General features: G+C 40.1%; 1 protein-coding gene across 7 annotated transcripts in view; it reads right to left on the minus strand.

Moving 5' to 3' along the window:
• Positions 1-14527, minus strand: part of RASAL2 (RAS protein activator like 2) — a 361328-nt gene that overhangs the window by 176597 nt on the left and 170204 nt on the right. For all 7 annotated transcript variants that reach the window (XM_059412834.1, XM_059412833.1, XM_059412832.1 and 4 more), the window contains exon 2: positions 12741-12868. In XM_059412834.1, coding sequence (XP_059268817.1) covers positions 12741-12868 — 128 coding nt within the window. The remainder of the gene's footprint in view (positions 1-12740; positions 12869-14527) is intronic.

Raw genomic sequence — 14527 nt, forward strand, 5'->3', positions numbered from 1 at the left:
GGGGGGGGGGGGGGGGGGGGGGGGGGGGGGGGGGGGTACAGCCCAGAAACGCATGTTTTAACATGCCTGCAATTGATTCATGTGCTTACTAGGGCTGAGAATCACTGCCCTGAGGTGTTCTTTCCTTCCTATCCTGGCTAAGCTTCTCCAAGTATCATCCATGACAGAGGTTCTCAACCTTGGCTGCAAATTATAATCACCTAACGGAGCTGTAAAAACACTGATGCCTAGACCACTCCTAAACATGTTGAGTTCAGGGGCTGGAGTGAAGCCTGGGTACTGAAATTTTTAAAACTTCCCAGGTCACTCTAACGTGCAAGGAAAGCTGGGAACCATGGACCTACTCTCAGTCCCTCTAGCACCAATTATTCATTTATTAATCCTTGACCACCAGTACTAAGTGGTGTGGAGGGATAAATGTGGAGACATAAATAAAATCACTTAGCTTTACTAACTCCCCCAACTTCTACATGTCTGAGGCATGATCTTTCTTGGTCTCTCAAGCTGCATGACTAGGGTGGTAAGGCTTTAAAGAGGTCTCTCACTGGAGTCAGGTCTCTGTCATTGTTCAGGACAACCACTCGAATCTCCACTTTCTTCTCAAGACTTCAGTCATTCTCTGAAATACCTAAGTAGTCTTGCCCGGAGCATGTGTAGTCCGGCCCTTGGCCAAAGACTTGCCAGTATCTTCTTTTCCAGCAGATTCTAGCACTTTCACCTATAGAATTCTGCTCTCTGCCTCCTCAGCACTATGCTTGGACTTCAGGCAGGGGAGCACAGTTGGAAAATGGTACATAGCAGTAAGCGAATGCAATGGAGATGACCACTGTCTTTGGCTGTGTATTGTCCAATGCTTGAAAACATATTATATAAATATATATAATCTCCAGTTTTATGGATTTGGTTGTGTTTTTTTGTTGTTTGTTTTGTTTTTTTTTGTTTTTTGTTTTTTTTTTAACAATGGGAGGGCTATTCTTGTACCAGTTAGTCCATCATGGCTGGTGCCCAAACCTCTTACTATCTCTTACCCAAACTACTAATACATCTTTTTATTGATGATGTTCTGCCCCTTAAATCTAACCTTTACATTGTCATCAGAGTTTTTCCAAAATGCAAATCTGCAAATGCAAATCTGATCACGTCATTGTTCTCCTTCACCTCCAGCTGTGGTTTTCCAAGGCATGATGGTATGTTTGTATGTATGAAGTATGTGACAGCAGGGAGCTATCTCTCTGCTTCAACCAGAGCATAATTCTGAGTTTATCTGCTATATAGGGCTTCTGCATAAGCTTTTCCACAAGGAAAACGTTCTTCTGAAAGTGTTTAAAACTATCTTACAGAGTAAGTGCAAACTCCCTAATACAGTATACCAGGTTTTCCACAACCTGGCCACTGTCTGAGTGTCCAGCTTCATTCAGATTTTACATCAAACATTTCCCTAATATATTCTCTATTTTGTAGTTCAGTGCTTTGCTTAGTTGGTTCTCTCAGCCTGAAATATCTTTCCTCACTCTCTTTTGTTATCTATACCTGCCAAGCAAACTTTTATTCATCTTAACGCTTAGGACAGGCATTACCTCTTCCAGAAATCTTCCCTTTCCACTAATTTCCTAAGGGAAGGTTAAGGTACACCTCCTTGAGGTTCCTCCAATAATCGATCTTTATCTGTCACTACATGTATTACACTGAATTATAATTATTCATTTGTATAACTAATCCCATATAAGTCAATAGCTTGTACCTTACCAGTCAATCCCCAAACCTTAAAATAGCTCCAATCCACAAAGGCATGAATGAAAATTTAATAGTTAGAGATGGGGGATGGGGGCCATGTTAGGCAAAGGAAAAAAACCCAACATAAACCAAGAAGTTGTAAACCTACGGCTTTTGTTTTCTTTTGGTACTGGAGTAGGCCAATTTAACTAGAGCCTCTGTAAGTGTGGTAGAACATAGAACACCAAAATACATTATGATTGTACTGAGAAGGTTTTAATACCAGGTCATACATAATTCAGGAAGCACTGGGAAACTGTTCCAGTTTTTCGATCAGAGGAATGGTTATCTCTTCATTGGTCTGACTCCTTCCTATCTCTCCCTTTTTCAAGACATTCTACAGATTAATATTCATAACACATAACTTTGATCAAATCTCTTCCTTTCTTAAGCTCCCCTTGGTAATGTCCCATTGCCAATAGCATCTTAATGACACAGATTACAGTCCTTTAGAATAAATGAATTTATTAATAGAATTTTATTCTACTAAGTTTATGTTATTTATCAAATTTAAAAATATTTATCTTATTTTCACAACTAAGTTTGCTATAGGGGTAGGAACTGTGTTTTATTCTTTGTAACTCCTAACTATGTATCTCCTGAATAATCTGAAAGTGGATCTGAAGGAAATATGCCATGAGTAATTTACCCTGGGATAAATAATAGTTGATTTCTGGCTGTTTGCACAAAGCCTAAATGCTATTTTCATCAATATATTTCTTTCCAAAAGCAATAAAAATATTCTAAGATATTCTGAAATTGCATTATTACTACCTTGCTTATACACTACCATCCAGCTTTCAAAATTCCAAATACAGAAAGTAGAGTCTGAATGGAGAAAAACGGAGCCATATTAATCCTTCCTAATGGCTTATTATTGCCAAAAGAAAGAAACACAAATTCAGCTTTCTTTTTGTATTTTTATGCTGGCTGTACCCTGAAGGGGTTCATGATTGTCCTCTCTGCCACTTTCCTCCACTCCTTAATCTCTCGTTTACTTGGTTTTATCTCTTGCAAGCAAAATGGAATTCAAATGGCCTCCTACACCCTCTTTGAACTGGGTTGGTGCCAAGCCAGCTGGGGCCTTTGCTGGCATCCGGGCAGGGAAGTATATTTCATAACACATAAGCAATGTCTATTTGGCACAATTTGCATGAAGCAATTTACTGAACCAATGAGTCATTTCTCAAGGTGATACTCCTGGCAGACTTCTCTTTTAGCATTCTGCCCAGACCTACCCTTCTGTTATATTCTCAAATTGGTAAGTGGTGTATTTAACACTCTTCCCATGTATATCTCCCAAGCAGACTTGTTCCCATTTCTGACAGGAAACATGCAGAGTTAAGAGGGAGCACTAAAAGATCCCACACACCGAATACATGAGTGATACTAGACTAATATAATCCTCCCACATTCCAGCAGTGCCTGGCTAAGGCTTCAGTTTAAATCCTTACAGAACCTCTTAATTATCTTTTGAACACAGCAATAAACACCCTGGTGATTAGTTGATTAAGGTTTAAAACAGCATTTTTAGGTGGTTTCAGCAGGAAATTCCTTAAATTCCGTGTTTCAATGAACTCTAAATTTTCAATGCAAAATTCCAAAGGTAAGTGTCATACTCTTCATGATAATGTGGGTGAAAGGTAGAAAAGTGACAGCGTACTCTGATCCTTCCACAAAAAAAAGTAGGTTTCTAATCTTTTCCTGTAATGAAATTAACACTATATTAAGTTTATCATTCAAAGAGCAGGTATTGCAATGGCTTTACATTTTCTTATTGGAGAGACATAATCCAGTTTTTCCAACTTAATGGCAGAACATACGTGTCTCAGGGTATTAAACTGTCTCTTTATCTGCTTTGTACCCTCATCATCCCTTCGTCATCCCTTACCAGGTCTGCTGCAATAGTCTTAACTCATGTACGTCCTTCTTCAGTTACGTTCCTAAGAAGCAAATCTGATGATATTATTGCCCTGGTCTAAATCATTTCCAGAATAACATTCAAATTCTTTAGCATGGGCTTCAAGGCACTTTATTATTTGGTTCTTGCCAGCTATTGGCTATTTTCTTTCCTCTTGCAAACTTTATTCCAAAAATTCTGAATCTTTTGCAGTTTGCCAAAGAAATATGTTTCTTGACTTTGTATCCTTATACATACTTCGAATATCCTTCCCTACTTTTCTCCAGCTGAGCTTCTATTTGTCCCTGAAGACATGGCTCAATCATAAATTTCTCTGTAAGATCTTTCTTGGCATTCTTCATTTCACATCACAACCCACCCAGGCAATATGTCAGTTAATCTTTCCCTTATGCTTATAATTTTGGAAAAAAAAGTATTGAAGTGAAATTCACTTAACCTAAAATTAGCCATTTTAAAATGAATAATTCAGAAACATTTAGTACATTGACAATGTTGTACAGCTATCACCTTTGTCGAGTTCCAAATGATTATAGCTTTGAATTTACCTCAATGTGTCCCCAAATAGACTACATCTTTGTAACCATAATACTACACACAAAATAGGTGCTCAATAAATAAAAATGAATCAAATATTCAACAATGGAAAAGCACCTTATAGATTATTTTTCTCCTTTTTTATTATCTAGTTTTAGAAAAAATATGGAATTAAGCCTCATGTTCTGGGAAGATTTATAACATAAAAGGGAAAGAGAGAAAAAGGTTCATCTCTAAAATTTATTAAGGAAATGGATATTTAGAATCAACACTTATAATTTGCCTTTTAAAAACTCTATTGGACAAATATTTATTGAGAATTTACTTAGGTGTCAGGAACTGTTCTAAGCACTGAGGAATACAACAATGAACAAAACAGACAAAATTCCTGCCCTAAAGCTTACGTTCTCGTAGGGACAGGACAATAGGACAATAGGACAATAAACCTAATAAGTTAATTATAAGGCATTTCAGAAAGTGGTAAATGCTATAGGGGAAAAAAATCAGAGGCAAGTAATTAAACCAAAGTTTTAGGTGGAGATATGATGAGGGGTTGCAACTTTAAACAGGTTGGTCAGGGTGGGCCTTATTGAACAGGTGAGCAGGTGTAAGCAGAGTTGAAGGAGGTGAGAAAGTGATTCATACAAATATTTGAGGGAAAGGGCAAGGTGAAGGCCTTGAGGCAGGAACATGCTGATGAGCAGAGAGAGCCAATTATCATATGATTTCACTTACTTGTGAAGCATATGGAATAACATGGAGGACACTGGGAAAAGGAGAGGAGAAGGGAATTGGGGGAAATCAGAGGGGGAGATGATCCGTGAGATACTGTGGACTCTGAGAAACAAACTGAGGGTTTTAGAGGGGATGGGGGTGGGGGTGGGGGGGGAGAGCTTGGTGGTGGGTATTAAGGAGGGCACGTATTACATGGAGCACTTGGGTGTGGTACATAAACAGTGAATCTTGGAACACTGAAAAGATAAAATAAGGTTAAAAAAAAAAGAATCCTAACAATGCCAGAATGGTTCAGATAGTGAGTTGGGGAAGTTTCTAGCCTTCAAAACTTGCAAGAATGGAGTTATCACGAAAAGAGATGGGAATGGCCTCTGGCAGGTTTGGGAGGGGAAATTAGGAGTCCAGTGTGAGACATGTTGGAGATGACTACTATTTCTCCAAGTAAGGGTGTGATGGGAGAGGGATATATAGGTCTAGGGAAGAGAGAGGCATAGGCCTGAGATGTAAAACTAGGAATCACAGCACTAGAGGGTATTAAAAGTCCCAAGACTGCATGAGAGTATAAAGAAGTGAGGCCCAAGGACTAAACTCTGCATCACTCCCCTGTTAGGATTTAAAGAGAAGAGAAATCTGCAAAGATGACTCAGAAGGAAGGATGACTCCAGAGAGGCAGGAGGAACACTAAGAGTGGATGAGGTCATAGAAGGCAAGAGAAGAAAGTGGTTCTAGAAGGAAGGAGCAATCAACTGTATTAAATGACACTGGCAGATTAAGAGGATGAGCATGGAGAACTGACCCCTGAATTTAGTGAGATGGAGGTCACCAGTGAGCTTAACAAGAACAATTCTGACAGAGTGGTCTCATGTATAAGAGAGAATGGGAGGAGAGGAATTAGAGACAATGGGTTTCAAAATTTTCAAGAATCTTTACTCTTGAGGGAAGCAGAGAAAGAGGTGGAAATTGGAGATAGGAGTAAGATTAATCCAGGCTTATTTCTTCATCTAAGATGGGAAAAATATAGCATGCTGATGGGGAGTGATCAAGTAGAGAGCAAAAAAACTGAAGACATAAAAGAAGCAGGGAAGAATGGCTAGTAATCCACCCTTGACTAGGCGAGAAGTAATGGAATGTGCACATGTGGAGGGGTTGACCGCTGGACTGTAGACAGATCAGCTATAGTTAGAAGAGACAAATCAGGGTCTAGCAAAATGCTTGCTGGCTGATGTGTAGGCATGGTAAGTGGTAGTGATATATGCAGAAGTCCTCGTCTGGGTGCTTGAATTTTCTCAGTGAACTATGCGGCTAAGTAACCAGCTATAAGAGGGTGGTGGAGAAAGCATTAGAATAGAGGAGATGTGAAAAAGAAGTCATTTTATAATTTTTTAAAAGATCTTATTTCTTTATTTGAAAAAGAGTGAGAGACAGAGAGAGTGCACACACAGAAGGAGAGAGAGAAACAGTCTCCCTGCAGAACAGAGAGCCTAATCCCGAAATTATGACTTGAGCAGAAGGCAGAGGCTTAACTGACCGAGCCACCCATGGGTCCTGAGAAAAAAATCATTTTAGAAATCATTTCGGATTGTGCTACTCAAAGTGTGGTCCAAGGTCTTGCGTAAACTGTAAATAGTAAAGTGTTGCTGTCTGCAATAAATAACTTAATAGCATAGAAATTGAGAAAAAGTGTGCCTTACATGATCAATGGGTTTGTTTCATTGTACAGCACACTTTCCATGAACATGTACATTTTTCATAATTTTATTTCTTCTTTTCCTACGTTATGGTTATATTTATTGAGTCATAATTTCATTTTGGTTAAGTCTAATTAAAAATTGTGACTTGGTGTATTTATATCTTTTTAAAATTTCGGTTTACTTAACTATTCATTTTATTGGATTTTGTTCACAGTCAGGTGGAGAAAACACTTTACCACCCATAGATTGAGAAGCACTAGTTCAGGAGAGCTGGACAATAATTAAGCTAGGAAAATGTTTTGTGATTGCCAAGGAGCATGAGCAGCTCACATGAGGTTTGCAGCCATTAGTTTAAAGACCGTCAACATGATGGATCTTCTGCAGACACATTATGCTGCATGGAAGCAGGGCAGGACAGACAAGGGGCAGGATGCAACTGAGCTACTGTGCTGCCAAGTGAGCATGATAATGCATGAGAAGGGCAAGGAAATACTATGGAAGGGAGCAATCAGAATGGTTGACATGGAATTCGGGCTGGGTGAAGAGGGAAGAGGAGATATCAGAGGTCTAAGGAGGCACTAAAGGTTACAGCATTGACAGACCATGGGTCTCAAAAGGACTGAAGGATTGTTGGAATACGGGATGAGCTACAAAGGCAGAAGGTGATGATCAGAGTGTAAAACTCATGCAATTGAAAATATGAAGAAGTTGTAGCAATGAAGTGGGGCAGAGGAAAAGATTCTTGGAGGAGAGAGGTCACCGACCTCAGACCCACTGTGTTGGAAGAAGTGTCTCTGCAGATTTTGGAATCATCACAAAGTAAGGCCAAAGTAGTGTTGAAACTAATGATAATGAGCCAGGAGCTCAAGTCAACAAAAACTGAGAAGGAATGGCTGGGGCCTGGAAGATAACTCTAAGAGGAGATGCAGCATTTGGACTTCTTAGGGAGGGCAGGAAGCAGTCGTGGAAGAGGAAGAACACCTACTACAAGCAGCGTGGAATGAGCACTGCAGGCGAAAAACAGCCATTGCTTGACAGGACCTCACAGAAGATGGTGTTCTCAAGGAAAACAAAGGTTCTTTGCAACCAGCAAGTTAAGGGATGCCTACAAAGAACAGCTGGAAGAAACAGCTGGTTTTGCTGATGATGGACTGTGAGTTGGGTATAGTGATAGGATTTTAAGAGGTGGCAAAAGACGAATAGAAGGCAGGGACAGAAAAGAGGATTTACAGAGCCATATACAGAGTGTGGGAGAATTCCATGGTCGGAGTGTGGGGGTTCCCCAGCAGTCCAGGGCTACTGAGGATGCCTGGCACAAAAACAAAGTACGCAAGATACGGTTTTAGAAAGATATCCCTCTCATGGGCAGTGATTTTATGAGACAAAGGAGGGCCCAGGCCTGGAATACTCAATTATCAGTAATCTTTCATCTTGGTTCTAAATATGGCACGTTTCTTGACCTTATGCTCTCTCTCCTAATGCTACTTAATTTCTTATAGTACAAAACTGAATAAAAGGTAGGTAAGGGCAGAAAGTTAGCAAATGATCTATTCATATTACTCATTAACAGCTTTGCTGACAAAGCAGGTTGGTAAAAATGAACATTTTCAATTATCTGTTTATTCAAATTGAATAACTAGAAATCGTCTATACTACTATTCACTCTACCAATTTTTACTATGTATTAATATAAACACAGCAACATGTACTAGACTATCCCCAGAAAATGCTGACCTTTATTATATTACATTATTTTAATGAAATAAAACTTAATAATATTAAAATACTAGAAAAGAGTCATGGGTAGGGAGATGGTAACAAAATAAAGGCAGATTTTTCAATGGCTGGAGAAAAAGAATAAGCATCACAGCATCCCAGCTGGGTCCTCAAAAGTAAGAACTGCCTATTAAAATAAAAGAAACAAATTATTTTGTCATTATGATCTTCGCTTTACTATATTAAAGACGGCTGAGTAAGAGAAGGAATGGAAAAGAACAGGGACAGAGAGGAAGGAGAAGAAAAAAGGGAGCTAGGCACCCACAGCTGAGAGCTGAGGAATGTATTTCTTGTTCACCACTCCCCCTGAACTCACTTCTCAGGAAGGATGACTTACTAAACTGAGAGTTTACCTACAGCTTTTTAGGTATTTACCTCTCTTTTTGGCAAGTAATTTTTGTCTTTTTTTGAGCCAGACCTTTACTTCCCCTTTCCTCCCATCAATCCCTCTTCTTTATCAAGATCATCTTCATTCATTTTTTTTTTCAAAGATTTTATTTATTTATTTGACAGAGAGAAATCACAAGTAGGCAGAGAGGCAGGCAGAGAGAGAGAGGAGGAAGCAGGCTCCCTGCTGAGCAGAGAGCCCGATGCGGGACTCGATCCCAGGACCCTGAGATCATGACCTGAGCCGAAGGCAGTGGCTTAACCACTGAGCCACCCAGGCGCCCCTTCATTCATTTTTTTATGTTATGGAGGTGGGGAGTAAAGCAGGGTTATGGACCAACCAAACCAGAATGATACCACCTCTCTGTTAAATCACCAATAAGCAAGTGAGTTATCTGGGTGTGGAAGGACTTACATACTGTCACAGTTTGAGTAAAGTAGTAAACAGTATATGAGAAATTCAAGGGATTTTTTTCATTTAGAAGGACAGAAAATTTACCTAGAACTTGATGCCTGTGCTAATTACATCATCAGCCTCTCCAGATGTACTCACTGCCTTTCTCTCCCTTGCTGTGTATTTCAGAAAGCAAACCGCACAAAACACATTAAGAGCAATCTTTTTCCCTCTTGCCTCAAGTTAGATTTGGCTAGTAGGTAACAACTGGCAAGAAATCAGAAGGCAGGAAAAGAGCTGGAGTGTTGCTTCTCCTTTGCTTCCTCCCTGCCGGCCATCTTTGTTTGTGTAGAAGCTGTGTTCTTTTGTGCAGCACCACAGCGACTGCCAAGCAGCCCTCTCATGCAACCCTTTCTCTGGTTTCCAGAAGCACTGCTCCCTTCCTTGGTCCTCAAAGTCTAGAGTGAAAATAAGCTTTCTGCTGTCACTAGTTCATGGCACTTAACACTCTTTGGTGGGTCCCTTATGCTGCCCATGTCTCTGTCAATAGTGCCCTCATTAAACCTCTTTCAATTAATCCCTGAAAGTGCCATTTATTACACTGACTACTGTCAGCTACACTGACATCGTGTCTGACAATGCTTCCGAGAAACTTTTGGAGCCAGGTCTACCAATCCAATTTCTTTTCATTTCAAATCGCTCAACTCAATATCTATTTCACTGTTCCTCAGTGAAACTCCAACACTATCTTGTTGAACTTCCTCCTCCATGACAACTGGCTATTATGACACAAGCAACCCTTTAGACTTACTTAGACATTTCCGGTTCCGTTCCATACCACCACAACAAAGCGAGTCAAATGGATTTTTTGGTTTCCCAGTGCACATAAAAGTTACATTTACATTATACTGTAGTTTATTAAATGTGTAATAGCAGTACGTCTAAAAAAACCATGCATATACCTTAATTTTAAAATACTTTATTACCAAATAATGCTAGCCATCATCTGAGCTTTCGGGGAGTCATAAACTTTTTTGCTGTTGGAGAGTCTTGCCTCGATATTGGTGACTAATGAATGATCAGGGTGGTCGTTTGCTGAAGGATGGGGTGCTGTGACAATTTCTTAAAATAAGGCGACAATGAAATTTGCCACAGCATTAGACTCTTCCTTTTTTGAACAATTTCTGTCTCATTCAATGCTGTCATAGCATTTTACCCAAAGAAGTGGAACTTCTTTTAAAACTGGGGTCAGTCCTTTCAAGCCCTGCTATTGCTTTATCAACTAGGTTTATATAATATTCTAAATACTATGTAGTTATTTCAACAGTCTTCATGGCATCTTCGCCAGAAGATTCCTTCTCAAGAAACCACTTTCTTGGAGCACCTGGGTGGCTCAGTGGGTTAAAGCCTCTGTCTTTGGCTCAGGTCATGATTTCAGGGTCCTGGGATTGAACCCCATATCAGGCTCTCTGCTCAACGGGGAGCCTGTCTCCTTCTCTCTGCCTGCCTATCTGCCTGCTTGTAATCTCTCTCACTCTGTCAAATAAATAAAATTAAAAAGAAAAAGAAAGAAAGACCACTTTCTTTGCTCATCCCCATGAAGGAACTCCTCATCCATTCAAGTTTTACTGTGGGATTGCAACAATCCAGTCCCATCTTCACGCTCCACTTCCAAGTCTAGTTCTCTTCTTATTTCAATGACAGCCACAGTTACTCACTCCTCTGAAGTCTTGAATACCTCACAGTCCTATCCGTGAGAGTTTGCATCAACTTCGTCCCCAAACTCCTGTTAATATGGATATTCTGACCTGTTCCCATCCAGGAGTCACAAGCATGCTTACCGGCATCTAGAATGGTGAATCCTTTACAGAAGGCTTTCCATTTTCTTTGCACAGATCCATCAGAGGAATGAATCACTGTCTGTGGCAGCTATGGTTTTAGGAAATGTATTTCTTATAGAATAAGACATGAAGGTCAAAACTACTCAGTGACCCACGAGCTGTGGAATGGGCATTGCATTAATGAAAACAGGCATGGAAACAACATGAATCTTGCTCTACGTGCCCATCGGGGCTCTTGGGGGACCAGGTGCATTGTCAAGGAGCAGTCATATTTTGAAAGGATCTTTTTTCCTAAGCAGGAGATCTCAACAGTGGGATTAAAATATTTGGGGAACTGTGTAGTAAACAGATGTGCTGTCATCTGGGTTTTATTGTTCTGTTTCTAGAGCACAGGCAGAGTAGATTTAGGATGACTCTTCTGGGCCCTGGGGTTTTGGGGAATGAGCACTGGCTGCAGCTTCAAGTCACCAGCTGCAGGAGCCCCTGACAAGAGAGTCAGCTTGTCCTTGGAAGCTTTGAAGCCAGGGTTGACTTGTTCTCTCTAGCTATGTAAGTGCTAGGAGGCATCTTTGTCCAATAGGAGACTGTTCTGTCTATCCTGAAAATCTGCTGTGTCGTGTAGCCACCTTTAGGAATGATCTTAGCTAGATCTGCTGGAGGACTTGCTACCGCTTCTGCATCAGGTCCTGCTGCTTCACCTTGTACTTTCATATACTAGCGGTGACTTCTTTCCTTCCTTAAACCTCAAGAACCAACCTCTGCTGGCTTCCAGTTTTCTTCTGTACCTTCCTTACCTCTCTCTCTCTCAGCCTTCACAGAGAGAACCTTGCTCGGGAATAGGCTCTGGCCGAAGGAAATGTTGTGGCTGGTTCGAGCCTTTCCAGACCACTGAAACTTGCTCTGTCTCAGTAAGAAAGCTGTTTCACTTTCTTAATCACTCTTGTGTTCACTGGAGTAGCACTTTTAATTTCCTTCAAGAACTTCTCTTTTGCAATCATCAGGTGGTTTGGTGCAAGTGGCCTAGCTTTTGGCCTCACTTGGCATTCAATATGCCTTCCTCACTAAGCTTAATCATTTCTAGCTTTTCACTTAAAGTGAGAGATATTAGAGTCCCCCTTCCACTTGAACACTTAGAGGCCATGGTAAGGTTATTAATTGGCCTATTTCAATATTGTTGTGTTTCAGGGATCTCAGAGTAGCCAGAGAAGAGGGTGAGAGATGGGAGCAGCCATTGGTGGAGCCATCAGAACTCACACATTTATCACTTAAACCCACCGTTTTAGATGGGTATGGTTCACAGTGCCTCAAAATGATTATAACAGTAACATCAAAGATCACTGATCATAGATCACCATAACAAATACAACAATAATGAAAAAGCCTGAAGCAATAATTACCAAAATGGGACACAGAGACACGAAATGAACATACGCTACGGAGATATGGCGCCAACAGACTTGCTCAACACAGGCTTGCCACAAACCCACAAATTGCTAAAATGTGATATCTGCCAAGTCCAATAAAGTGAAGGTCAATAGAAGAAGGTATGCCTGTATTTATAATCTATCATTCACACAGCCTCCATTCTCCATTTCTATAAATGTCACATATCAAAATGCACATAAAAACTAGATTTCAGGAATCTGGTCAGAAAGAGAAGTAGCTTTCCTCAGTAATATCCATCTCACCTCCTTCTCCTTGTTGAGCAACACCAACTGGCTGTCTGTGAGGATGCAATACTTCCGCTCCCATGTTGTCGTCTCTGTGTAGGGTGACTGGCCACAAGACAGACGATGGGTGGGTGGCCCCTTGACATCTGAGTGACAAATATGAAAAACAAAAGTGAGAAACCAGTATCATGCTTACTCAGTAGACTAGTAGTTCAAATGTAAGATTCTTCAAAATTGAATTAAATAACAAGTTTTAAATATGAACCTAAATGCTAAGTTGAAAACTTAACTCCCTCTGAAGAAAATAAACTGTTATAAACAGAGGGGGAAATTGGCGCTTTAGTTTGAAGAAAAAAGGGCTGAAACACTAGAAAGAATTGTTAGCACAAACTTGACACAGTAATCACCACTGCACAAGTACTAAAACAATGGGAGGTTGCTCCACAGCTAAACTAACATCATTCAAATAAAGAGGTGGGGATGACTCAGAGACAAGAACAAAAGACAGAGTCTTCGGGAAGAAGGCGACGTTACACATACACTTTGAGAGTACTGCTGACCCCAGACAGAGAATGAAGTTATTATCAACCAGTGTCTTCAAAATGGCTTTACCTCTAGTCACGTGTAAAAATTAAAAATATCGAAACTATAGCATCATATTACCACTAGAGGCCAGTAAGATCTTAAAAACCCAGAGAGCAATTTCCTCTAGGAAAGATCTAAACATATTACCATCAGGTCTCTTAGAGGTGGAGATGCACATCAGAGTTAAAGGTCTGGCTCTTCTCAAACATCTCATTTTCCTACTAAATACCAAGTGGTTACTCTCACTTTGTTACTTTAATTTTTTTTTAAATGAACTGTTCATTCATTTGGGCTGCTGCAAAACTTGCAACACATCTTAATCAAAACTACACATCGGATCCACTAAATAAGCCTTTTATAACAGTTGAATATTAAAAGTTCTTCAGCCATGAAGGACTAATTCCTGTCAGGAATATACTGAAGAGATAATTTTAAAGACGTTATTTATTACTATGTAGTTACTACGCCAGAGGAGCATCTCAAACTGGAGAAATCAGAAAACAACCTACGATGACAGCAGGAGAGTTGTAAATCATAAATAAGCATATTTTATCTATTACATGAGTGTTTTCATTACTATTACTTTCTACAAGACTTTTTATCACAAGACAATATAGGCCTTGCTGGTCCTGGCTTGGAGGAAATACAAATATTGTCCTAGATATTTTATGCTATAATCCCCGAAATATGCAAAGCTACAGCTGGAATTCTGTCGGAAATAAGCAAGTTGGTAACTAGGGCACTTAGGGGTAGGTCTCTCCTTTTGCATTGCCTCGTGTGACCACTATTTTCTTCAGCGCTCCTTCCTTTGCTCTCTAAACATCTATCTAACCCTGCTGTTCTGCATATTTAGGGGAACTTATCAACTACCCTACAAATAACTTGGTCCCAGAACCCGTGTTCCTGGTGCTTGGCTGGACGTGCTACCAAATTTTAGTTCACTGCTTTCCTTTCCCCGCCGCCCCCACTGTCCGGGGTCTGTTTTCTCTTCACTGCGTACCGCAGCATAACTATAGCTTCTCCAGCACACAAACTCTCTTCCCTGCCCTCAACTCTCCCCTTGTATTCCAATAGAGCATCTAAAATTATTTTTATGTTTTCCTTAAGACTTCAGAATGTCCTAGAATTATCACAAAAAGCTTGAAAGGAGATGAGATTCTTCATCCTTTTTGACACATAGAAAAGATTCTTGCCTGTGCTTAAAAGCCATGTCAAAGCTG

This window comes from Mustela nigripes, chromosome 10, assembly GCF_022355385.1.
Source record: "Mustela nigripes isolate SB6536 chromosome 10, MUSNIG.SB6536, whole genome shotgun sequence".
Taxonomy (NCBI): domain Eukaryota; kingdom Metazoa; phylum Chordata; class Mammalia; order Carnivora; family Mustelidae; genus Mustela; species Mustela nigripes.